The sequence below is a fragment of the Neoarius graeffei genome, chromosome 8 (assembly GCF_027579695.1).
Source record: "Neoarius graeffei isolate fNeoGra1 chromosome 8, fNeoGra1.pri, whole genome shotgun sequence".
NCBI classification, from domain to species: Eukaryota; Metazoa; Chordata; class Actinopteri; order Siluriformes; family Ariidae; genus Neoarius; species Neoarius graeffei.
In genome coordinates, this window is record NC_083576.1 from 9,956,541 (window position 1) to 9,984,444 (window position 27,904).

Consider the following 27,904-nt stretch of genomic DNA (forward strand, 5'->3'; position numbering starts at 1 on the left):
AAAAGAAAGAAATAGTCTCAGGTCCAATGAGCTGTAGGTTTTACTGAGCATCTTCCAGAACCAGCTCCAGTTCTTCTGGACACTTTGACCGTCACACTCACTTCTTCATTTTGCACCAAAACCCAGCAGCCTTCATTATGTTTTCTTTTTTAATCTGAAAAGAAAGTGCTCTCTTGTGGAACATGCTGCTCAGATACAACTCATCTCATCTCATCATCTGTAGCCGCTTTATCCTGTTCTACAGGGTCGCAGGCAAGCTGGAGCCTATCCCAGCTGACTACGGGCGAAAGGCGGGGTACACCCTGGACAAGTCTCCAGGTCATCACAGGGCTGACACATAGACACAGACAACCATTCACACTCACATTCACACCTACGGACAATTTAGAGTCACCAGTTAACCTAACCTGCATGTCTTTGGACTGTGGGGGAAACCGGAGCACCCGGAGGAAACCCACGCGGACACGGGGAGAACATGCAAACTCCACACAGAAAGGCCCTCGCCGGCCACGGGGCTCGAACCCGGACCTTCTTGCTGTGAGGCGACAGCGCTAACCACTACACCACTGTGCCGCCCCAATGTAGAACTCATCTCATCTCATCTCATTATCTCTAGCCGCTTTATCCTGTTCTACAGGGTCGCAGGCAAGCTGGAGCCTATCCCAGCTGACTACGGGCGAAAGGCGGGGTACACCCTGGACAAGTCGCCAGGTCATCACAGGGCTGACACATAGACACAGACAACCATTCACACTCACATTCACACCTACGGTCAATTTAGAGTCACCAGTTAACCTAACCTGCATGTCTTTGGACTGTGGGGGAAACCGGAGCACCCGGAGGAAACCCACGCGGACACGGAGAGAACATGCAAACTCCGCACAGAAAGGCCCTCGCCGGCCACGGGGCTCGAACCCAGACCTTCTTGCTGTGAGGCGACAGCGCTAACCACTACACCACTGTGCCGCCCCAATGTAGAACTCATCAAATAAAATCTATAAGAAAGCTTGTATGGAAAAAAAAGGGTGCCGAAGACTTTTGTACAGTACTGTGTATATATATATATATATATATATATATATATATATATATATATATATGGCGGCACGGTGGTGTAGCAGTTAGCGCTGTCGCCTCACAGCAAGAAGGTCCTGGGTTTGAGCCCCGTGGCCGGCGAGGGCCTTTCTGTGCGGAGTTTGCATGTTCTCCCCGTGTCCGTGTGGGTTTCCTCCGGGTGCTCTGGTTTCCCCCACAGTCCAAAGACATGCAGGTTAGGTTAACTGGTGACTCTAAAAATTGACCGTAGGTGTGAATGTGAGTGTGAATGGTTGTCTGTGTCTATGTGTCAGCCCTGTGATGACCTGGCGACTTGTCCAGGGTGTACCCCGCCTTTCGCCCGTAGTCAGCTGGGATAGGCTCCAGCTTGCCTGCGACCCTGTAGAAGGATAAAGCGGCTAGAGATAATGAATGAATGAATGAATATATATATATATATATATATATATATACAGTGGTGCTTGAAAGTTTGTGAACCCTTTAGAATTTTCTATATTTCTGCATAAATATGACCTAAAACATCATCAGATTTTCACACAAGTCCTAAAAGTAGATAAAGAGAACCCAGTTAAACAAATGAGACAAAAATATTATACTTGGTCATTTATTTATTGAGGAAAATGATCCAATATTACATATCTGTGAGTGGCAAAAGTATGTGAACCTTTGCTTTCAGTATCTGGTGTGACCCCCTTGTGCAGCAATAACTGCAACTAAGCGTTTGCGGTAACTGTTGATCAGTCCTGCACACCGGCTTGGAGGAATTTCAGCCCGTTCCTCCGTACAGAACAGCTTCAACTCTGGGATGTTGGTGGATTTCCTCACATGAACTGCTCACTTCAGGTCCTTCCACAACATTTCGATTGGTCAGGACTTTGACTTGGCCATTCCAAAACATTAACTGTATTCTTGTTTAATCATTCTTTGGTAGAATGACTTGTGTGCTTAGGGTCGTTGTCTTACTGCATGACCCACCTTCTCTTGAGATTCAGTTCATGGACAGATGTCCTGACATTTTCCTTTAGAATTCACTGGTATAATTCAGAATTCATTGTTCCATCAATGATGGCAAGCTGTCCTGGCCCAGATGCAGCAAAACAGGCCCAAACCATGATACTACCACCACCATGTTTCACAGATGGGATAAGGTTCTTATGCTGGAATGCAGTGTTTTCCTTTCTCCAAACATAAGGCTTCTCATTTCAACCAAAATGTTCTATTTTGGTCTCATCCTTCACAAAACATTTTTCCAATAGCTGTCTGGCTTGTCCACGTGATCTTTAGCAAACTGCAGATGAGCAGCAATGTTCTTTTTGGAGAGCAGTGGCTTTCTCCTTGCAACCCTGCCATGCACACCATTGTTGTTCAGTGTTCTCCTGATGGTGGACTCATGAACATTAATATTAACCAACGTGAGAGAGGCCTTCAGTTGCTTAGAAGTTACCCTGGGGTCCTTTGTGACCTCGCCGACTATTACACGCCTTGCTCTTGGAGTGATCTTTGTTAGTTGAGCACTACTGGGGAGGGTAACAATGGTCTTAAATTTCCTGCATTTGTACACAATCTGTCTGACTGTGGATTGGTGGAGTCCAAACTCTTTAGAGATGGTTTTATAACCTTTTCCAGCCTGATGAGCATCAACAACGCTTTTTCTGAGGTCCTCAGAAATCTCCTTTGCTCATACTATTATACACTTCCACAAATGTGTTGTGAAGATCAGACTTTGATAGATCCCTGTTCTTTAAATAAAACAGGGTGCCCACTCACACCTGATTGTCATCCCATTGATTGAAATCACCTGACTCTAATTTCACCTTCAAATTAACTATTAATCCTAGATGTTCACATACTTTTGCCACTCACAGATATGTAATATTGGATCATTTTCCTCAATAAATAAATGACCAAGTATAATATTTTTGTCTTATTTGTTTAACTGGGTTCTCTTTACCTATTTTTAGGACTTGTGTGAAAATCTGATGATGTTTTAGGTCATATTTATGCAGAAATGTAGAAAATTCTAAAGGGTTCACAAACTTTCAAGCACCACTGTATATATATTTCTTTATTCATACATTTTCATTATCCTGGTTGGTCAGGGTTTCCGTTGATCCAGATTCTGTGAAGATGGGATGGGATGGAATACCAGTCTATTCTCAGAGCACCATGCACATGTTCACAACCCGAGACCAATCCATCTACTGGCACTTCCCAAAATTGGGTCGACCACCCAGTTTGAGTGAACATGTGCATCACATTCCTGTTTTTGTTCTTTCAGACATGGAGCCTGATGTGATCTTCTGCTGTTGTAGCCCAAGCACCTCAAGGAACAAGGTGTTGTGTATTCAGAGATGCTTTTCTGCTCACCCCGGTTGTAAAGTCTAACCATTCTCCTCTAATATCTCTCAACAACAAAGGTGTTTCCGCCCGCAGAATTGCTGGCTGTTTTTTGTTTTTCGCACCATCTCATCTCATTATCTGTAGCCGCTTTATCCTGTTCTACAGGGTCGCAGGCAAGCTGGAGCCTATCCCAGCTGACTACGGGCGAAAGGCGGGGTACACCCTGGACAAGTCGCCAGGTCATCACAGGGCTGACACATAGACACAGACAACCATTCACACTCACATTCACACCTACGGTCAATTTAGAGTCACCAGTTAACCTAACCTGCATGTCTTTGGACTGTGGGGGAAACCGGAGCACCCGGAGGAAACCCACGTGGACAACATGCAAACTCCGCACAGAAAGGCCCTCGCCAGCCACGGGGCCCGAACCCGGACCTTCTTGCTAAGGCGACAGCGCTAACCACTACACCACCGTGCCAACCTTTTTTGCACCATTATGTGCAAAATCTACAGACTGTTGTGTGTGAAGATCCGAAGAGATTAGCAGATCCTGAAATATGTATTAAGTGAACATTAGAAGAACATTTTGACATACTTAAAAAGGTACAGACTGCAAAGTCATCTGAAAGTTTAATTATTTTTTTTATTGTGCATGGCATTTTCCTGTCTCGCAAGAACAATAATCACGCAGATGAGATGTGATCATTTTGATGTCCGGAGGGTCGCATTTCTCCATTTTGCTCCCTCTTGAGGTAAACAGTATGGCCCGACGGAAACAGCCAAACATGAGGTAGGAGCTTTAACTAATTAGCATAACTAATGGAACTGCGTCACAGCAAGATGGCGACACGCGGAAAACATCGTGACTCTGCATCGACCTCGGAGAGTTTTGAGTCGCAGGGATATAATTTGTGGTCGATATTCGTGAATAGATCCGTGAAACAAAAGACGAAGATTTAGATCTTTTCTCTGTTCCTGCTTTTGTGTTCTCGTTTCTTTCTCTGTAAGATCAAAACATTAGATGTACAGCTCCAAATTCGCTACCGTGGAGTTGAGCACATGCGTTCTAAGGCTAAGATAGCTAAGCGCTAGCTAGAATGATTTAGTTATCTGTCCAGAATAATGACACCCTCTAACCTTGCAGTTACACTCACTAGGCAGGCTTTCCTTTTCTTTTCTGCTGGAGGGAGAGACACAAATCCGACACGTTCGCCCACGCCGACTTGTTTTATTTAAAAGTAGCTCGAACAGATGATGGGTCACGTCACACTGGTGCTCATTGGCTTTGGCAATTTCCGGACTTGTAAAACGCGGGACGCTTTTTATCTCAGCAAAACATTTACACACAGGATACACGGTGTGTGCGTGCGGCAGTGAAACATCTCGAAACTCCAACAGCAATAGAAAATTTGACCCAGAATTCAACTTTGCACTCAGAACCTTTAACTGCTTGGATAATTCCATGAATGAGCACGTATATGCAGCTGTAATATTTACATTACTATAAAAGGAAAAAAACAAAACAATGATGGTCATGTTTTTAATGTTTTATTGATAAATCCTGGATTAGAGATACTGCATATCAAAGACCTGAATTCATTTCTTATTGTGATCTGCTACTCATTCCACTGACTCTTTCTGTCTTTCTCTCACATACACACACAAACGTAATGCGCTTTCATACTTTTCTTACCGATTTAAAAACCAAAAAGGCAAAAACGAAACTTGTACAGTGCGTGAGCAGTTCTAATACTGTTCTTCAAAACATAAGTAGAACCTAGTGTTGCAGTTAAGTCTCAGTGCAATTAAATTGAAGCTGAAGAGACGATGCGAACTGTAATACCTGCACTGCAAGAGTGCCAAATGCACAAATTGCAATAGCGATAGCTATGGGAGTTTAACCACATACTAATAAACTGCAATGCCGATGCTTGTAGAAGTTAGCGTAACAGCAAAGAACACCTGCTGGGTTCGGTAGTGCATAGTTCTCGCTTCAGATGAGTCACGGAGCTCATTCACATCATCATGCTGTGCTTCAGTCACTCTCTTTATATTACTGCAATCATGATGCAGGTGTTGAGATCTGTCCACATCATAGCACCTTTATATTATACAACAAGATTCTGCAAAAGCCGAGCCTTCAATGCAAAGAGAACAATAAAGAGAGCAGGGTTAAGAGGATATCGAGAAAAGGATTAAAGACAGATGGTTAGCGAACAGCAAGACAGTAAAAGAGTCAGATCTAGGTGTTGCTTGGCATGATGCAAAAACTCTTTTTTTGGTAGGGAGTGTGGTTAACAAGAGTCCTTCACTCTTTTTTCAGCTTCTCTTTCTTGAAACTCGCGTAGCTCCTGCTTGTACCAGTCTGGAGCCTCTGGACCTGATTTCCCAGAAGATTCATGGTCGTAACCATAAGCCACTGTGAGTTCCTCATCTTCATGTACCGCTCGGATTGTTCGGATGCATTTTATTGGCCCGAAGCGAGGATGAACAAACCTATCAAAACGACAAGAAATGTAACGTGAAGATATAATCAGGTATTATAATAATTAGACAAATATGGATATACCTGGAACACCAAATTTCTAAACATGATGCTATAGCTGTCTTCATGGTTTACTGCACAAGATCATGATGCAATGTTAACATTAACTTCAAAATTAAAGCCAGAAAACTGTAGTGTACTGGGCAACAGAAGATGGAGGCAACTACAGTTGTACTGTTCTCATTTTTATGTTACAAGCCAGCGTACCTCAGCTAATTTACTGCTAACTTTTAGCTACAAGTCATTAACACACAAAAAACATCACATATTAAAGGAGAACTGAAGTCGTTTTTAAACTTGCTTTATTTCTTAATTAACGTGTTATTCAGTTACGTTTTCAGTTTTAGTAACCTTATATCGTGACTCGTATTGGCAACTAACCGCAATTAAATGTTATATTTATCGGCCTATTCGGTTTTTAGCCGTGTTGAATTTAGTTCGTTTGGTCCACGGAAGGCGTCGCTTATCCGCGCGATCTTCACGAGACTTGTGCGAGACTTCGAAACGTGAAGTGTCAGCCAGGTGTCAGTGCCGCCGTTTTGAAAACTGTTTTCCAAACGAAGTATTGCACAAAAACGAGTTTAAATGACGATTCCTGCCTACTTTTTTCAAACTTTCCTGATTGCTATCGAAACAAACAAAACTTCCGGCTTGATTACGTCAGTGTTCGAAAGAGGGCGCGCGCGTCTTTTGACGACGTTGGCAGATGTTGGTCATTTTGATTTCGGCTGTACGTTTTACTTCCGTCCTACGATGTCTCGCACAGGTCTCAATGAATCTCGTTTATGGCCGTTGCTTTGACATATGGACTGATATATTACAGAGCATATTTCAAACACTCAACTTGCTATAGCAGCGACAAAATAGCGATCAAAAATGCATTCCGATATTTAATAAAATGAGAGAAATTGAATTTTGATAATTTACAAAAAAAAAAAAAATTGCCTTTCAGTTCTCCTTTAACATTCCCCCCCAAATCAAAAACAAGCAAACCAAAATGCATACAAGGAGACAGTGGATGGAGTCAAAACCAAGAGGAGCAACAACTGGTTTTAAGGCGCTGGTGACCTGCCTTTCACCCCTTCGCCTGTTGGTACGAAACGGTTCTGCCATGTAAAAGCCCAGAAGTTGGACTTGGTTGCCAAAGGCTACATTTTGCGCTGAGCCACTGGGACATTTTTATAGGTTGAGAGGGCAAAACCTCTCAAGGCGATAACCTTTAGAACCAATACGCCAACATGCCAAATCCAAACCGATGAAAACTAGTTTTTAATCGTGATTTGCAGTGATGCGATTCTTTTTAGGAATTGTTATTCTAAAAGATAAGATATTCCTTTATTGATCCCCACGAGGGGAAATTCAGGTGTTGCAGCAGCAGCTCAAGTACAGAGTAAAATACATGTGTTATTTACCAGCTGGGAGGTCCGTATCATGAAATACCGTGACTGAGGTCACGGTATTTCACCATACGGACCGACCTTAAGCTGGTAAATAATATATTCATTTTTTTTCTTTACCAAATTCTAACAGAAAACGAGAGCGCCCGAAAGGGAAAACCGAGCCGAGCCGCCATTTTGAATCCTCATTCACGGCTGTAATGCAAATTGTTTCCTCCTTGGTATACAAGTGCACTTCCACGGCACGAAGAAAAAAACAAACAAAAACTACATTTTGCCGCCCATGTAGTCCCCTATTTATACAAAATTGAGTCATTCAGGATTCAGCCATGTTTTTGCTCAGCGTTAGCAAGTTACAGGTTTTTAGCTTTCTCCTGAAATGTTTTCTTTTATTTCTTCTTCCTCAGGGGAGTAAAACTTGCTTTCGCTGTGAACACTGTCGTTATCGCTATCCATGCTGTAAAATTAATGCTATTCTCCTGAGAAATGCTGGCAAAAATTTATAAGATTTTTGATAATCTTATAAATAAATCTTATTTAAAAAAAAAAAAAAAAAAAAGATAACTGTTGACACAAAATGCTACGATGTTTGTTGTTGTGAACGACCGAGTCACCAGAAGTCCATAACCAGGGTCCGTATCGTAGGATACGGAGCCGCTCGCCAGCCAATCAGAGTGCAGGATTTGATGGAAACTGCATCGCGAAAAAATAAAGATAATTATTATCTATACAGGACACTTTTTGGATGGAATAAAAACGTGTTCTATTCATGTCAAGCGGGTTTCATTCATTTGGTTTGACAGCATGCAATATTGTTAGCATATCGCTTATCCTACGTGTATTACATCACTCTACCCAACGAGTGTTGAATATGGTTTAGGATCAGTGATGGGCATAACGGCGTTAGAAATAAACGGCGTTACTAACGGCGTTACTTTTTTTTAGGAACGAGTAATCTAACTAATTACTTTTTACATCGTTATAACGCCGTTCCCGTTACTTACAATAAAATACTATGCGTTACTTTATTAAAGCTGTTCTCATCTGGCACGCTGCTCGTTCAGCCTTTCTTTACTCTGCTTTCGTGTGGGGCGGGGAGACGCGAGACAACGGCACAGTAAGCCAATCAGAGTAGAGTTGGACAACATAGATACTGTACGTAGGGAGGCCACGCCTACTGCACGACTGCGCGCTCTTTCAATCGGAAGACCCAGCGATGGCGAGCGGTCAGCCCAGCACTGCGCTTTCACACTGGAAATACAGCCATTACTTTTCATTACTTTAAATAAAAGGCAAGAGTGTTTACGTGCAATGTACATTACAGTATGTTGAGGAACAAAGCGTTTGTCCTCGTCAGTGGCCAATAATTAGTAACAATTTTAATAACTACAAAAATATATTAGTACATTTGATAGATGTCTTATCTCACATTGTCCCACAAAAATATTAATATAGTGTAGATAACATTACTAATTGGTTCTGTTAAGTGTCCATTTCAGTCATTAAACACATTTAACGTTCACTTTTATTATGATTACACTAATTGAATTTGATTTTTTTTTGAGGGGGAACAAAATGTAACGGAATAATTACTTTCCCTGGTAATTAGTTACTTTTATGACAAAGTAACTCCGTTACTAACTCAGTTACTTTTTGGGAAAAGTAACTAGTAACTATAACTAATTACTTTTTTAAAGTAACGTGCCCAACACTGTTTAGGATATTGCATGCTTGTCGAGACAACATGATGGCACACGACGAAGACGTGAAACTTCCGTGCTAGCGAGTGACTGGGACAATTTGTAAACATAAATGGCCGCCAGGTTTGCTTTGTGAAATACGGAAGATTTTGAAAGAGAAAGATGCGTTGAACACTCGAAAGGACCGTGCAGGTATAATAATAATAATAATGGCTTTTTTTCATGGCATATCAGATATATTCCATTCAGCTACTTGTCTTCGACTCTTTCAATATCATGCTAGCTGAATGGACTATATCTGATATGTCATGAAAAAAAGCCAGCCAATATTACTTATTTTTTCCACATTCACTAGATATGAGCAATCGTGCGTTCTGATTGGCTACTCATTAACTGGACATCATCTTGCAAGAATCCTGCATCTGAATCCGGGTCACGGCACCATTTTAACAAGTTATCATGATCACAGCACGGTTGTGTTGGAGTTCGCAACAAATTATAAAGAATAACGTTCTAAAAGCCACAACAGTTTTTGAGTCTTAAGGATGCAGTGCTTAAAACACGACACACTATTTTCCACACACGACCTTTTAACACTCACGGGTCGTATTTGCAGTTGGGGGTAAAGGAGTGATTGGCTTTGTGTCCAAGTGATGCACAGTAATTCTCTGTATGGTTAAAGGGCTCAGGGACATCAATCACTGTCTCCTCATCTAACGAAATGGTGTTCCCATTCATGGACCAATCACGGGCGTCCACCTGGCAACCCAAACCACATAAGTTACTACAGTACTCCTGTAATATAAAAGGAGCAGTTTGTCTTTTTAAAAGGCCCCTTGCTGCCTGTCAGATGAACCATAATGAAAATACAAACCGTCTGCTATCCAGCGTTGAAAATTTGTTTGCCTCGTATACTGCATTTTAACTGACGGAACATTTTAAAACGGCTCTACTTTGGCTGAGATGCAATCAAACGCAATATTCAAAAGATTTTTTTTTAAAAAGCATCTTAAAATTTACTACAATAAAAAAATAACTTTCACATTTCGGATTTCAAGTTTCAAGATAAACATAATAGTACTGTGTACAAGTCTTAGGCACCTTATCGGTTTTTTTTCATACAAACTTTGTTATAGGTTTCTATTTTATGACTTCTACATTATTGAGTCAACAACACAAAAACATTTTAGAGTCCAAATGTTCGTCTTTTTTCCAGCACAAAATTAAAGGTGACAGGAAAAGTGAAAAAAACATTAATATCTGAGCAGCATATTCCATAAGAAAGCACTTCTCAGATTATAAAAAGAAAACATAATGAAGGCTGCTGGGTTTTGGTGCAAAATTAAGGAGCCAAAAAGTGTCCAGAAGAACTGTGGCTGGTTCTGGAAGATGCTCAGTAAAACCTACAGATCATTTCCTTATAAATCTGCATGCATTGGGCCCGAGACTATTATTATTATTATTATTATTATTTTAAAAGCAAAGGAAATTCCGTCTCACACCAAATACTGACATTGTTTCATTCATCATGGCTTACTGATTACTGTTTATCGTATTTTTATTTTTTAAAACGTTGAAACATTTCATTATGTTCAAGCCATTTTTGGTCTCCAGCATTTCTTGACATGTGCCTAAGACTTTTACACAGTATCGTATATCGTCAATTTAGGTTCATACAGGTCAAGAGTTGACGCTTTAAAAACAGACAAACTGCATCTTTAAATGTTTGAGAAACAAAATAATGTAACAGTACACACTGATGGTTACTTATAATTACTGTAATTATGTACACTACCATTCAAAAGTTTGGGGTCACCCAGACAATTTTGTATCTCATCTCATCTCATTATCTCTAGCCGCTTTATCCTGTTCTACAGGGTCGCAGGCAAGCTGGAGCCTATCCCAGCTGACTACGGGCAAAAGGCGGGGTACACCCTGGACAAGTCGCCAGGTCATCACAGGGCTGACACATAGACACAGACAACCATTCACACTCACATTCACACCTACGGTCAATTTAGAGTCACCAGTTAACCTAACCTGCATGTCTTTGGACTGTGGGGGAAACCGGAGCACCCGGAGGAAACCCACGCGGACACGGGGAGAACATGCAAACTCCGCACAGAAAGGCCCTCGCCGGCCACGGGGCTCGAACCCGGACCTTCTTGCTGTGAGGCGACAGCGCTAACCACTACACCACCGTGCCGCCCCGCCAGAAAAATGTCTTGACTATATTTTCTATTCAGGCGGCACGGTGGTGTAGTGGTTAGCGCTGTCGCCTCACAGCAAGAAGGTCCGGGTTTGAGCCCCGTGGCCGGCGAGGGCCTTTCTGTGCGGAGTTTGCATGTTCTCCCCGTGTCCGCGTGGGTTTCCTCCGGGTGCTCCGGTTTCCCCCACAGTCCAAAGACATGCAGGTTAGGTTAACTGGTGACTCTAAATTGAGCGTAGGTGTGAATGTGAGTGTGAATGGTTGTCTGTGTCTATGTGTCAGCCCTGTGATGACCTGGCGACTTGTCCAGGGTGTACCCCGCCTTTCGCCCGTAGTCAGCTGGGATAGGCTCCAGCTTGCCTGCGACCCTGTAGAACAGGATAAAGCGGCTAGAGATAATGAGATGAGAGACATTTTTCTGGCCATTTTGAGCATTTAATCGACCCCACAAATGTGATGCTCCAGAAACTCAATCTGCTCAAAGGAAGGTCAGTTTTATAGCTTCTCTAAAGAGCTAAACTGTTTTCAGCTGTGCTAACATGATTGTACAAGGGTTTTCTAATCATCCATTAGCCTTCTGAGGCAATGAGCAAACACATTGTACCATTAGAACACTGGAGTGAGAGTTGCTGGAAATGGGCCTCTATACACCTATGGAGATATTGCACCAAAAACCAGACATTTGCAGCTAGAATAGTCATTTACCACATTAGCAATGTATAGAGTGGATTTCTGATTAGTTTAAAGTGATCTTCATTGAAAAGAACAGTGCTTTTCTTTCAGAAATAAGGACATTTCAAAGTGACCCCAAACTTTTGAACGGTAGTGTATAATGATTATAACTTCCTTGGCAAGTCAAATTTACAGGGTTTGATATACAACGCTGACAAAAAAAAAAAAAAAAAAAAAAAAAAAAACACCTCTGTGTGTGTGATGCGCACTCCATTGTAAAAGGCCATGATGGTGTCGGCATCTGCGTCGATTTTGGCGAACAGGCCTTCTCCTGCTCCAGAGATCAGCGACTGCCCTACACACACACTGCCGTAAACACATACATAAGAATAAGAGAGTGTGTTTATTTAATCCACAGTGTACTTGGGTGAAGCACGTCATAATAATGAATCATTAAGAACAAATCGCCAGTGCATTGTAATATAATCATATGAACAGCACGCCTTCCTCTGCATTTGTATCTCGTCGCTAAGAAGCAACCCGGTTGGCTCATTAGAACAATGCCCATTAATCAATCACGCTGTAACCATGGCCGATTGTTTTCCTGGAGTCATGTTGTTAAAGTCTCTACAGGGTACAACTGATGGCAAAAAACAACCAAAGCTGTTATTCAGGAAATAAAGAGCAAAAAAAAGTGTGCGCAATACAGCAAATAAGTTGTTCAAACTATACTCTACCTTACATAACAACCTAGTCAGCTTAAGACACCCGGCTGCCATGTTGAACCTCCTTCTCTGATCTGAATGCAAATATTTAAAAAAAAAAAAACCCTTTCCAACTTTGGTGTTTTTTTTTTTTTTTTTTTAAATTTTCCAACTGCAGTATATTTTGCAAGACAATTTATCTCCAAGTATCCATATAAATGATTAATTCTTACTTCAATTCATTAACAGATCGAGTATACTCCATGTTGTTTGCTTTTGCATACACCGAAATAAACAATTCGATCAGCAGTGAATCATTTGCAAATCAATTCTCTCGTTAGCTCATGGTTTTAAACTGTTTACTTAACAAAAAGTCATTTATGCAACGTGACTTCTTTACGGGCCCGTTTACACGAGGACGCTGTCGAGTAAAAACGACTAAATATTTTATCAGAAGTGCCTTTCGTCTACACGGGGACGGCGTTTCCGAGGCTGAAAAATGGAAAAAATTGAAAACGCCTTCCAGAGTGGATAAGTTAAAAACAGCGCCCGTTGCATATCCGTCTAAACTACCCAATACGTGAAACTCTGCTCGGATCTGCTCATGTCGGGTACGCGTTTACATCATACATATGTCATATACTGTACATGCCAGCCCGGGAAGTAAGAAAGTAAGTAAAAAAGTAAGAGCATGTCTGATTACATCGATCCAACGGACCTTCAAGCTGCTCTGGCAGCTTTAATAAACGTCCAGGAGTCCTTCGAACATCTATACCAAATCTGCACATATACCGTTAATGAACAGAGGCGGGTATAGTATGCTCTTACTTTTTTACTTACTTTCTTACTTACCATAGCCAGAGTAGTCAAAAGTTTTTGCGGCGCAGATGTGCAGATCAGACAAGACGGAAGACGTTGCGCATGCGTGCAGACATAGTGGAGGTCTTTCACAGCACCACCTAACTGCCTGGCATGCACATCCAATTGAATTCCACACATTTATGCGTCACCGCATAGACGCAGATTTCCTCCTTGAAACCGGTCGTGTAGACGCGGAAAAAAGTGAGAACGAAAACGGACTTTTGCGTTTTTGTTTCAGACCGTCCCCGTGTAAAGTGAGCCTATATTGGAAAAAACAACTCACTCACTTATTTAAACCTAACTTACAAGTCTAAGAAACTACAGGTCACAGAATATAATATTTTATTCTATCCACATTGACTGGATATGAGTAATCGTGCGCTCTGATTGGCTACTCTACTACAAGGCTATCAGCTCATATACCGTAAGTAGAGAAAAACAAAATGGCGGAGCGCGTTGCTGAACCAACCGAGGACGAAATAAAAACTACTCGAAAGCAAAACCCAAAAAAAAAATACAAACAACAACAAAATATGGAATGAAAAGCATTTGATGGTTCGAACTTTTTTTTTTTCCGAAGAATTATCATCATCGCAGCATTTTTCACAAATTGTTTCTGTCATTTCACCGGTTTATTTACATTCCAAGCAGAATGTATTTTGTCTGATGTTTTGTACAGAAGTTATTTATTGAATTTGCAAAAAATAAAAAAATGTTCCGTTTCTCAAAATCCAGTGAACGTGGATAGAATAAAACCGTTATTCCACTCAAGCTCGTCGTACATGGATTATAGACAACTTAGTGCTACGCGCCTCGTCAGCTATCGGCTCATGTACGACTCGATTTCGTGGAATAACTGTTAAACAGACTAATATCACATAAACCATGTCTTAGATTTAGACAAATCAGATGTTGTTGTACTTTTTGGGTAACCATGAGCTACTGCTCACTTACGTATCCCCCCCTCCGCTCTCGCTTCTATCAGAATGCGAGCGATCAAAGGAACAGGACACTTATTATGAATGCTGACGTCAACAAATAATGAACCCTGAAACAAGTAAAGAGCAGTGTCTCTCCCCAGGGATTTCACAGAGCATCCTGAAATAGCATTTTGCTTCTTGAAATAGCGTCAAAATCCATCCTATACGTTTCGTAAATACATTCAGTCGGTAAACAGGAAGTTGATATGCGACAGACCTGAAAACTGTACACATGGTATAGAACCCCAAGCTGAAGTTTGGTACCAAGTAAACGGTGTTTCAGACGGACAGTATAATAATCTCATCTCATTTCATTATCTCTAGCCGCTTTATCCTGTTCTACAGGGTCGCAGGCAAGCTGGAGCCTATCCCAGCTGACTACGGGCGAAAGGCGGGGTACACCCTGGACAAGTCGCCAGGTCATCACAGGGCTGACACATAGACACAGACAACCATTCATACTCACATTCACACCTACGCTCAATTTAGAGTCACCAGTTAACCTAACCTGCATGTCTTTGGACTGTGGGGGAAACCGGAGCACCCGGAGGAAACCCACGCGGACACGGGGAGAACATGCAAACTCCGCACAGAAAGGCCCTCGCCGGCCACGGGGCTCGAACCCGGACCTTCTTGCTATGAGGCGACAGCGCTAACCACTACACCACCGTGCCACCCTAGTATAATAATAAGTCACCTATCTAGGGCTACAAAGCACATCTATGGATCGTTGAGAATTAGACGGCTCTGATGGATTGTACCAACCGCTGGCTCTCATAGGGGTCGACAAGCGTTTTGTGAGCAGCGATACAGGAGGAAGTGGATTTGTCATAGGAGTAAACAGGACCTGAAAGGGAAGACACACAAAGAGAAATGGCCTCATCAGTTCTGTAACCTTCTGCATATTAGTACATCAATACCATCATTTCCAGTCTCTACAAATTTGAATAGGTGCTGTGACTTAGTTAATTTTGCATTTGGCTAATTTTTTTTTTAATTGCATATTATGCTAGCAGTGACGAAACGTTTACGCGAAGGTACAGTACACCATCTTTAGCGAAGAGTCTCATCAGTTGTGTTACCAAGCCCGTCAAACCTGTTCAACTGGGGGAAGGTAGAGTCACCAGCCTGCACCCTGTGCCAGAAAAGGGGGACACTGGAGCACATTCTTAGCAGCTGCCCAAGAGCTTTAGGCGAGGGACGCTACCGCTGGCGCCATGACCAAGTGCTAAGGGTGACTGCGAATACCATCTGCAACAGAATCAACCAGTGCAAGCGCCTCTGCCCTGCAAAGCAGACTATCGCTTTTGTGAGAGCCGGGGAGAAACCACTAGCTGTGGCCAGGACCAAGTATTCTGGTTTGTTGGCAACAGCTCAAGACTGGGAGTTAGAGCTGACTTGGGAAGGCAACTTAAAGGAACAGTCCACCGTACTTCCACAATGAAATATGTTCTTCTCTGAATTGAGACGAGCTGATCCGTACCTCTCCGAGCTTTGCGCGACCTCCCAGTCAGTCAGACGCGCTGTCACTCCTGTTAGCAATGTAGCTAGGCTCAGTATGGCCAATGGTATTTTTTGGGGCTGTAGTTAGATGCGACCAAACTCTTCCACGTTTTTCCTGTTTACATAGGTTTATATGACCAGTGACATGAAACAAAGTTCAGTTACACAAATTGAAACGTGGCGATTTTCTATGCTATGGAAAGTCCGCACTATAATGACAGCCGTACTAACACCTTCTGCGCGCTTCGACAGCGCATTGATACCTTCACTTGGAGTTGTACCATTTTTTTTTAGACAGGACGGACGGACCAGGGCATTCACCCGCCTGGCCATGCCCGACGAGGAGCGCTCTCGGCCGGCTTGGGAGGCAGACGGCAGCCCCTCCTGGAAGTGTGGTTTTACCATGGGCCTTAGGTTGAAAAAATGACAAAGTCCCAGTTTTACCATGGGGCTCGAGTTGTACCATTCTTTTTAGACAAGGCGGACAGACCAGGGCATTCACCCGCCTGGCCGTGCCCGACGAGGAGCGCTCTCGGCCGGCTCGGGAGGCAGACGGCAGCCCCTCCTGGAAGTGCAGTTTTACCATGGGCCTGTGAAGGTATCAATGTGCTGTCGAAGCGCGCAGAAGGTGTTAGTACGCCTGTCATTATAGTGCGGACTTTCCATAGCATAGAAAATCGCCACGTTTCAATTTATGTAACTGAACTTTGTCATGTCACTGGTCATATAAACCTATGTAAACAGGAAAAACGTGGAAGAGTTTGGTCGCATCTAACTACAGCCCCAAAAAATACCATTGGCCATGCTGAGCCTAGCTACATTGCTAACAGGAGTGACAGCGTGTCTGACTGACTGGGAGGTCGCACAAAGCTCGGAGAGGTACGGATCAGCTCGTCTCAATTCAGAGAAGAACATATTTCATTATGGAAATACGGTGGACTGTTCCTTTAAGTTCCCGGAAAAGGTAGCCACAACAACGCTAAGACCAGATCTAGTCCTCACCTCAGAAACCATCAAACAGGTGGTCCTCTTGGAGCTTACTGTCCCGTGGGAGGAGCGCATTGAGGAAGCTAATGAGAGGAGGAGAGCCAAGTATGCTCAACTAGTGGAGGAGTGCCGCCGCAATGGGTGGGGGACAAGATGTGAACCCATTGAGGTTGGATGTAGAGGGTTTGCAGGCCAGTCCCTTTGTAGGGCTTATAACATGCTGGGCATCACAGGGGCAAGGAGGCAAAGGGCCAAAAAGGAAGCCACTGAGGCAGCTGAAGTTGCCTCACGGTGGCTGTGGATCAAAAGAGGAGATCCGTGGGCAGGGTAGCGCTACCTGGACACAAGCTGGGGCTTGATCACCCCTGGCTGAGTCGCCTGGGTGAGAGTGTATGATGTTTGAAAGACCCGAAACACTCGAAGACCCCAGGTAACATCACTGAAGATGTGTCCAGGTTGCATCACTTGCTGATGTATGTTATAAGCTAGCAGTGACGAAAAGTTTACACGAAGGTACAGTACACCATCTTTAGCGAAGAGTCGGACTGGAGAAAACGCTGAAGCTCAGGAAACGAAACACTATGAGGACAAAAACTCAACTAGACTACACCTGTAGGAGTCTCTGAAGAGCCAGGATACGACTAAGGTGGTGTTTACATTAGACCGTATCCGTCTCGTTGTCGTTGCGGATGCACTGTCCGTTCACATTAAAACGCCGGGAAACGACTCCACAGGCGGAACAACTTGAATCCGCCAGGGCCCACGTATTCAACCCAGTTCGTATCTGATCCGGTGCTGTGTAAACACTGAGATACGAGGATATGCAGTGCTGAGCTCTAGCTGACGTCGTCATTGGACGTCGTCACTGTGACATCCACCTTCCTGATTCGCTGGCGTTGTTCATGCCACGTTGGTCATGTGACGCGACTGATGAAAAACGGCGCGGACTTCACTTCCTGCTATTATTTCCGCCTTGTATCACCTTTTTGTTTTTCATTAAAAAGAGTATAAAAGTATGAATATAATGCTTTGCTTTGTCATTCTTAATGTTGTTCATGGTAAGATGCAAATACTGCCCATTGTGTAGTTATGATTGTCTTTAGGCTTTAGACTTGCAAGTGGTGAGTGACTTGCGCATGCCCGATACGCACTGGGATCACACACACAGCGGCTCAGTCCCGAATCACTGCTCGTGCGCTTCACTCGCGCGCTCTGTGAGCTGCGCAGGGCCGGAGTGCGCACCCTCCAGAGGGCACTCGCTGTTCAGGGCGGAGTGATTTGGAGCGCAGCCGCTGAGGAGGAAGCGCTGAGCAGCGCTGACACATTTCAACTTACGTGCCGTCTAATTAGTCATGTGATTAGCGTATCCGTGTATTGGCGTTGCTGTGTGCACGCGAATCGTGTATTGGCGTTGCTGTGTGCACGCGAATCGTTTTAAAAACGTTAATCTGATGATCCGCTGATACGGTCTAATGTAAACACCACCTAAATATTATGAAAACGTTCATCAAATGTTGCTAAATAAATGACCAGACGCTGGTGGTTAGTTAAGGTTTCCAGATAACCTGACCTCACAAGCTCTTGATGATTTAAGAGGTGATAGGATTCTAAATGTTTGTGATGGTTTTCTAATGGGATTCGAAGAATCTTAAAGGAGCCTGATGGTCTCTGATGGCGACCTTGTGCGAGTTAATGGACCTAATGGATGTCTGTGCTATTTGAAATGGCAGAAATGGTAAAGATCCCATTAGGACACAATCCAATTAGTGGATTCAGTGTTTTCAAGCTGAAATATGAGAGCTGAAGGTGGTGCTACTGACTGTCGGGCTGAACAGTGAAGTGAGGTCTGCCGTTCTCCTGATCGGTCAGCGTGGCCAGTCGAGCCTCGATGAGCTCCCCGTCCACGAAGCTCCCGTACAGAGCCGTGTGTCCATCGGGGTAAACGTAAGCCACTGCTTTCCCAGTCATCTCTCCGTCCTCGTTGACCTCGCCCACCACACAGCCTCGGTCCTACACACAACAACCACCTGGTTATAGACCTTCAGACTAGAGGTCTGCGCAGGACAGAATTTTCAGTCCCGCTCCCGCCCGCATTGTGCAGTCCCGCTCCCGCCCTCAAAGAATTATGATTTTCAGTCCCGCTCCCGCCTGCCATATTTTGTCCCGCTCCTGCCCGCAAATCCCACATGATGCAGACGTTCGCGTTATTTCTCACGAAAGTTCTTGTCATTGGCTTGGGGAATTAAACATGCTGAGCTTAGCTGAGCTCTCCACTGACCGATCCTTCACCTAGCGCACGTAGCGAGGGTGCGCGTTGCCAGGCGGCATGCGCAGCTGAGGCTTTACAGAGATACCCAACACACCTACCAAAATCTACAGTGGATATTAAGAATATTGTACATTGCACATAGCTTATACGTCACTCCTCACATTTACATTCTAGGAAATACAAGTAGACCTATAAGAAATTAATATAATTTAAAGACACAGCGTGATGGTGCGCCGCCCCCTACTTTGAGTAGATTTGAGCATAAATATCTACAGCTCACGTTCAGGGGTACACGAGTGAGAACGACTTCCAAATGTCTGATTTCAGGACTCTTGACTTTTTAACGGTAAATGTACCTCTTTTTAAAGCAGCACTTACTTCTGAAGCATTGTGAGCTTCACTAGAGGAGCTCTGCTCTTCTGCCATGATCGGAGATCTCAAACACGGAAGAGCGGAAAGGAATCGGAAACGTACACGAGATTAGACCACATCCGCAAATTTAGGCATCTTAAAAATGTTATTAATGCCAAATAAAATATCCAGCACAAATTATATATTATAAACATAAATTAATAATTTATAAATTTTATTTTAAACACGTTTTTAGTTAGCGGGACTGCAGCTTATCACCTCCCCCTCCCGCCCACGCCCGCAACGAGCTTTCAAAATTTGTCCTGCGCCGCACTGCTTTGCGTCGGGTCCCGCGGGACTCCCGCGGGAGTGCAGGGCTCTACTTCAGACCTGCAATGAACACAACCTTCTCAATAAAACAGAAGCTCTCCAAGAGCTGCATGAAAACAAAGGAAAGCGTACCGGGTAATAAATCCAGCAGATGCCACAGCGGATGTTATCCTTGTACTGGCCCTTGAAGATCAGATGTCCTTCCGGGTCGAACTCCTGAGCAGGACCATTGAGCTCGCCGTCCATGTAGGTGCTGTGCAGCACTCCACCGTCCTCGTAAGTATACACACCCTGCCCCTGAAGTGCATCGTCTACATAGAAGCCCTCTAAAGTGCTGCGCAGGAAAGCAAAAGCAGAACGAAAAACATTCTGGAATGAGGAGTTTTAACTCAACGGTCTGTTCCTGTTCGTCTTCAAGAGACACATTTTCTCCAACTTCACTCATCTACTCTTGTTTAGGGTCCGTTATTAGAATATACTCATAGACTTGTTCGATATTACGCTGCCATGATTTTCAGGGACGTTTACTTCAAACATGTTGCATTACCAGACCTGCAACATTTAAAGATAGGAACACCAGAATTTAACACTGGAGTACACTAGTACGAGTTATCACTCATAACCGGACAATTATCTAAAGGAATATTTCATCTACAAACAAAATGGGCTCTTTCCTTTTTCGATATTAGTCACTGCTTCATCAAAACCACAGCTCCTGAAGAGTTTACGAGCAAAATATTCACAAGGGCATAAAATCGACCTGAACAGAATAATAATATTGTGGCACCATGAACGAACCATCGAGTTGTGTCGTGTTTTTCACCTCAATAAAATCACCGCATTATCTTGCGACAGTGAGGCCAATCATGAGAGCCGCATCACAGTTACGATACATATTCATTCCTTTCTTTGACAACATGTGGTGACATTTATTACGGTGCGACTCTGCTGGGTGCCTGGTGGACTTTCACTTTACATCATTACTGTAGAGTTACCATCCGAAATCAAACTGGATATGGGCAATTCCAGCGTTATGGATGCGACACTTGAACTCAAAATGGCAACAAATGACCCAGTGCATGTTTTATCGTCTCCCAGTATTTAAACAGGTGTTGCATATTTTAAGGCTGTACCATACTGGAGAAGTGATAGAACAAGAACAATTCCCATAGTACATCTACGGCATGCCAGAAAATGCCAATAAAAGATGCGTTATGGATGTGACAGAAAAAGTATCACTTTTCTTGGGTGACTGTACATTTTTATCAAACTCTGTGAAATCGTAAACCTAATGTCGAAATGGAGATATCGATTTGATAGAGGGGTCCAAGGTGAATATTAAAAAACCTTTGTTTAAAATATTTTGTATTTCATGCAGAGTTTCGGAAGGAAAAGTCAGCGTTATGGATGTGACGAAATTCCGTTATGGATGTGACGCGTCTGAAATAGACATGGCATATGTTTAGAAAATCAGCAATTTAACCACCATAACCCTTTGAAAAACTCTCTAAATATCAGCTAAAACTATCAAAGTTCTTAAATAATAATATTTAGGATGGCTATTGTTTTGCGGATTTTAGCATACATTTCTGTGGCTTGTGGCAATAATATAGAATTGTACATGATCAAAGTTGATTTTAGCTTGGGTTTTACATTATAAGAAAGAAAGACTGACAGTGACATATTAGGTTGGTTACAAATTGGTTCAACTTATTCACATCTGTAAAATACAGGCCTAGGTGATATCTCTGGGAGTGGTTTTGATGTATTACATGTTGCTTTATTTTTGCATGGTGAGGTTGACATTTACATGGAATTGCCCTCATGTCAAACAGCTGTCTGGTTATATCTCTCTCATCCACGCATGCAGCGCCATTAGGACCGATTACCATGCACCTGTTCCTGATTAGTGCTCAATCACAGCGCATATATACGGTATAAGGACTCTAAGTAATACACAGACTTTGTGAAGCTCTATACCCTGCGTCTGACATTACCAAGCCTTGCGTGCTGCATTTCTTTTCTGGTTTTGACCCTGTTTGTGTTTTTGGACTGTGAGCACTGTATTCCCTCTGACTCACTCGACCACTGCCTGTATCTACGTTTTGGATCTGTTTGCTAGCGTCCTTTCTATAAAACTCCTCCTGTGATTACCTCCATCTATCGGCCTTCCATGACAGAAACTCTAAACTGTCCAACAAGCTAGTGGACTAATAAAACTGTTTTAACTAGTTTTATCTGAAACGGTTGTGAATATTTCCTTTAAAATGTATTAGTGAATAATCCTAGGTTATTTTTTTAAAAGCAAATTAAAAATAAGTGCTGGATTAAAACCCATCTATCTTATGTAAATAAAGATATAGCCTACATTTTGTTGTACGGTGGTCAAGTGTTTATGAGATACATTGCCTTGCACTTATGCTCGGGTTCCCTGTAGTGGTACATGTTCGTCGTACGGTCGCAAAGGCCATCAAAAATCAGGTCGGCGCATTACCATACTCTCTTAAGTATGGCGCTTCGCTCTGCTATAACGATTTGAATTGCGTTTCACCTACAATTCCTTCTACCAGAGTCTGAACCTTATGCATGCGGCACCAAACTGTGCACTTAAGAACAAAGTGATCGGTCACCTTTAGTTCTTTTTTTTCCTGAATATTTATTAGCGCATATGAGGCGTATAATTAGTTTTACGATTGGATTTGCAATTGAGCATCAGTGCGTTAGTTCTCCAGGTGGACTTTGCCTATTATAATATAATTAATACTAAGCGAGGCTTCTGGCATCGATCGGAGTAGCTTTAGCTTATATTGTGCTACTTGAGCAGGTATTATTACATGCAGCTCATACTTATGTGATAACATGTATGTGTTTATTTTGTTTTTAATTTGCTTTGTTCTTATTATATGAGTATTATAGTTATTCTTAATAACTTCGCATTCAATTTGAACGCATCAGTCGATGGCAGTAAAACACTTACTCAAGACTGGAAGTTGGTTTCTGTTCATGTCTATATGACATTATTTTACGTGTACTTCTTTGCCCAACCTACCAGGAATCAATACACTCATCAGCACTGTATATACTGAAACATACACAATGTGCAACATGGAGAATTATTATACACGGGCCACTTTTCTAATGGAATAAAAACATGTGTTCTATTCCCTTCTAGCAGGTTTATTGATAGCAAGCAATATTGTTATCGCTTCGCTTATCCTCCATGTATTACGCCACTCTCCGCAATGGAGAATGGGCGTGCAATATTGTTAGAATATTGCACGTTGTCAAGACAACACGACATCACACGTAAAGATCCAATGACAAAACTTTTCTGTTGCGCATGCGCACAATCATTTCTTTGTCGGCTGGGAAAGAGAGACAACGAGGCTAATCCAGTGCTAGGTTTAAGCACGAAATAAATAAGCTGAAACTAAAGACGTGCTGAACACCCGAAAGGCTACCAAAACTTCATTATATATTCTTCATGCATATTTGCAAGAGGAAAAAAAAAAAAAAAAACACACCAATGGACATTGAAAAACTGGAAGAGAGACACACTGGAGAGGTAAAACTTCTACACTAGCGAATGACTGTGATAATTCGTAAACAAACATGGCCGCCAGGTTTGCTTCGTTAAAAGCGGAAGATTTTGAGACAATTTTGGCTGGCTGCCAGGCCGCTCCGTTGTGCGTAGTTTTAGATGTTGATTTTAAAAGTAATTAAGTAAATTACACAGGGAAAAATAATAATAATATTTGGCTTGACTGCGCTAGGATTGCCCTGCGCTAGCACTACACCAGCTAGAAGGTAACTCGACTGCCGTGCTAACAGCACCGCGTCACGGGTAAGCTAGCGTCGGCCTTCGAGAATGCTGATAATGAAGAGTGTGTATAATAATAATAATAATAATAATAATAATAATAAGGGTTTTTTTCATGGTATATCAGATATATTCCATTCATCTACTCGTCTTCGACTCGTTCAGGATCATGCTAGCTGAATGGAATATATCTGATATACCACTCAAAACCAACCAATATTATTTAATTATTCTATCCACATTCACTGGATATGAGCAATCGCATGCTCTGATTGGCTACCCTACTTCTAGGCTATCAGCTCATATACCATGAGTAAAGAAAAACAAAATGGCAGATCGTGTCGCTCAACCAACAGAGGACAAAATAAACCCTACCCCTCCAAAAAAAAAATTTAAACACAAAATATGGAATAAAAAAGTATCTTTTTAAAAAAAATTTTCAAGAATTATTATTATTAGAGCATTTTTCACAAATTGCTCCTGTCATTTCGCCAGTTTGTTCACATTTTTCATCTTTAAGCATTAAAATTTGTTGAATTTTTTTTTTTTAGACTGGTTCAAAAGCTCAAAGAAGTTTGAACATTATATCACTGAAATGTCCAAGGAGGAATTAAATAAATGTCTAAAGCTATTCTATATCTCAGCACGACAGCAATTCCGAAAAGAAAAAAAAAAAAAAAAAAAACACTACAAAGTCAATTTGTGCCACCATCGATAGGTTTTTAAGAAAGTTTTGTATAAAAGCTTTTATTTTTCGAATTTGCAAAAAATAAACATGCTCCGTTTCTCAAAACCCGGTGAATGTGGATAGAATAAAACAGTGATTCCATGGAATCGAGTCGCACAGGAGCTGATAGCGGATGAGGCGCGTAGCACCGAGTTGGCTATAAGCCACGTAGGACAATACCGGGTAAGAACGCGTCATGCTGCGTCAGAAACCACATAAGCAAGAAAGTCTGAGATACTGAACAACTCTGGATGGTTTGAGTGTGTGCGTGATGATTTAGATGCTAAACTACCACCTATAAGATTGCTTTACATAGGTAAAACGAAAGCGTGATGACTGATATCAGGATATTACTGGAAATTAAAAGATATCTTAAGGAAAAAAACCCAAGTCTGTGCGTGAGAGACAAGGAAAAGGTTCTCGACCTGCTGGTAATGAACGATGAGTTATTGCCAGACTGGCAGTATATATTACATATGACTCACACTAAGCCAATTACAGCTACACTGTGTGTATATGTGTGAGTGTGTGTCTGTCTGTATAAGACTCTGACTCATCTGAAGTATGAGTCATAACCATGTCTGAGAAGCTCTAGCTTGTGTAAGTGTCAAAAATAACACAGTGCTATAAATCATCAGTAAGTGATGTTTAACACTGAGTTGCCTGCATGTGCCGTCTCGCACCTGCCGTCGAAAAAGAAGAATTTGCCCTTTCCGTTCTTTTCTCCATGGACGAAATGGCCTTCGAAGCGGTCACTGGAGGAGTAGGTGACGGTACAGAAGCCATGTGGGAGCTCGTCATCGTCTAGTGGGCCTGTGGACTCACGATACGGTCAGTCAGCGCACACAAAACTCACTCACTCACACACAGGCTCTAGAGCTAAAGATTCCCCATGAACTGGACTATTTGTCCTGAAAAAGTAGAAATATTCAGCGCATAATAAATAATAATAACTGGGAATAACTCATGATTAGTTGTGTGCTTTATACTTATTAGTGATGAGCATATAGTGTTACTAGTGGTTCAGGGTCTGTCCTAGTAACCTTAAGGTTGCGAGTTCAAATCCTACCCCTGCCAAAGAGCCAAAGTTAGACTCTCGAGAAAAATCGTTCACACCTTACTTGTGTACGTCTCTATGAAAACGAACACACGTCTGCCCTAAATACTTACTCGGCTGTCAATAGTCATGTCATTTTAAGCATGAAAGGAGCTTTTCTGGAATTTCTGAGCACCAGTGCTGCCTGTAAAGCAAATAAACACATCATTCTACTTATCCACAACTAACCAACCTGATCTGAAACCATGTTGCCTCGCTGTCGGAAAATAACCACACATCCTTCAGTGGCTCTTACACTACAGCACCTTGGCAGTGCGCCGTTTTGAAGCCCAGAACGCTTACTGACGTATTGACTCTTACGCTGTTAATTGTTGACACTGGAGACTCCTTCCATTAAATGCTAAATAAATAAATAAACAAACATCTCATCGAAGAAAGCTTCACTAGATCAACAGTTATAACATTTCTCCAATCTTTGTAATAAATAACACCACATTTATGATTAGGTTACGGGTTGTTTTACAATCAGGGTACAAAGTTTGTGTCACAGGGGTCCAAAATTCAAATTGATTCAAACTGGTTCTTGTACCAGTTTTTAAGTGAAGGACAAGTTAAAGAACAGATTTCAGGTAATTTTTTGACATGTGTGTATGGTAGTTTTGTGTAATCTGCTATAAGACAAAGAAGATTAAGTGTAGCTTTAAGCAGGGCTGGGAGAAACAAATGAAGTGATTCTCGGAGAGGACTTTTTTTTTTTTTGACAATTCAGAATCCACTACTTCCATCGTGCTTTTAAATATAAGGCTGTAAGCTTTGTGTTAGTTGTCTCTAATATTTATGTCCCAATATCTTGATCACATTTTAGGATGAAAATAAATCTAGATATGTGTTATTTTATATTGAAAAATTAGCTGTCTCGGAGAGAGGACTTTTTTTTTTGACACAATTCCATACTAATTTGATCAAAATAGTGTGAAAACTTACTGGCATTCAACATTAAAACTTAACTATGTTTCCAATGATATGGAACCAAATATGTGTTTTATGGTATAAAGAATGATTTAAGTGCATCCCTTTTGGAGCTACCTGTGGTCAAAAAAGCACTTTTTCTAAATGACACGAGTAATTTTGCTAAATATGACACATATTGCCATACATTCACCAAAAATAACCTTATCACCAAATTTTTTTTTTGCATGGTAAATAGAGCGATCACAGGGCTACAATAAACAACCAAGTTTTAGTCAAGCCTTTTGATATTGAAGATAAGTGTCAAATGTGATTTTTAGCTTGCGTACCCTGATTGTAAAACAACCCTTATGCAGATACTCCCTGGTTACTATAGAAACAATAATGTATTTGAACTTAGCACTACAGCATTCCCCCCCACAAGGTTTACATGTTATGACGTCACAAAATTGCACATGCAAATGAGGTTGTACAGGGAATCTGAAAGTAAAGCCTAATTTTAAGACCAGGGCAACGAAAACCGTTTAAGAGTCACTGCTGAACCTCAGACTGAAATAATATGTAATAATTTACTATAATACAAGTATGTAAACAGATATAGCCTTGACATGGCTAAAATAAATAGCATAAACTTTAGCCAGCTATTTTGTAAACAAAGCTGGCCACATTACCTTCTACAACCTCCTCCACATCATCGTCGTCGCTGTCCATGTTTTATTTAAACAGTTCCTTGCCAAGTTTATTAAAAAATAAACAAAATAATAAATAAAATTAGAGCTTTTGTTTTAGTCTCAGTCTGTTCACTGGACCTCAGAATAGCCCACAGCGTGCACGCGCACTTCACTTCCCAGCCGCCATGTTAAGTGTGGCTCCAGGACACAATTACCCGGATGTTGGTTAACTTATCCGGGCACGCGAGCGCGCAGCATCCAAGCAACCAACCTTTCGGCCCTCGCGCTTGGCGGAAATGCTCCAGTGTGGTGAAATCACTCGGCTCGCGCTGACAGGAAGATAGCGCGCGACGATCTAGACGTCATATCCAGATCGTACTTTCGCTGAGGAATGATATTGATATCGGCGATTTGAATGAGCTCCGCCTCCTTCCAAGCTTTAAATATGGCCGGTTCCAGTACTGAGGGCCAGTTGCATTAAACACACTAACGTAGATATTTAAAAAAATGTTTTAAACATATACAGTATAAATATAACAGGTCCTTCACAACAACCTGAATAACCTAAAACAGGGGTTTTCAAAGTGTGGGAGAGTCATCCCCCCCCTGACAATTTTTGTTGTTGCTATACTTAATGTTCCATTCGTATTTTAAAAAAAATGGTTGTTGTACACTTTTTTCTTTTACACATTTTAAACATCTGTGCTTTTTAAAACATTTTTATACACATTTTAAACATTGTGCTTTTTT

The 27,904-nt window shown here is 42.0% G+C and overlaps 1 protein-coding gene across 2 annotated transcripts; it reads right to left on the reverse strand.

Annotated features, from left to right (window-relative positions):
* Nucleotides 1-4,934: 4,934 nt before the first annotated feature.
* Nucleotides 4,935-27,409, reverse strand: setd7 (SET domain containing 7, histone lysine methyltransferase). Of its 2 annotated transcripts, XM_060927274.1 has the most exons (8): nt 27,155-27,403; nt 25,141-25,270; nt 20,043-20,244; nt 18,781-18,970; nt 15,236-15,317; nt 12,174-12,291; nt 9,646-9,803; nt 4,935-5,898 (listed from the first exon to the last, which is right to left on the reverse strand). In XM_060927274.1, exons 1-8 carry the CDS (start codon nt 27,192-27,194, stop codon nt 5,697-5,699), a joined length of 1,122 nt encoding a protein of 373 aa, XP_060783257.1. In that variant the 5' UTR covers nt 27,195-27,403; the 3' UTR covers nt 4,935-5,696. The 2 variants fall into 2 exon arrangements, with proteins under 2 accessions (XP_060783257.1, XP_060783258.1); XM_060927275.1 differs by lacking the exons at nt 4,935-5,898; nt 9,646-9,803 and having other exon boundaries at nt 12,206-12,291; nt 15,168-15,317; nt 27,155-27,409.
* Nucleotides 27,410-27,904: the final 495 nt, after the last annotated feature.

Excerpts from the sequence above, each read along its gene's own strand:
- setd7 (XM_060927274.1), bottom strand. The coding sequence starts at position 27,194 with ATGGACAGCGACGACGATGATGTGGAGGAGGTTGTAGAAG. Across the intron at positions 20,245-25,140 it reads TTCTTCTTTTTCGACGGCAG|CACTTTAGAGGGCTTCTATG; the intron begins GTGCGAGACGGC and ends TTTCCTGCGCAG. Across the intron at positions 18,971-20,042 it reads TCTGCTGGATTTATTACCCG|GACCGAGGCTGTGTGGTGGG; the intron begins GTACGCTTTCCT and ends TGTTGTGTGTAG.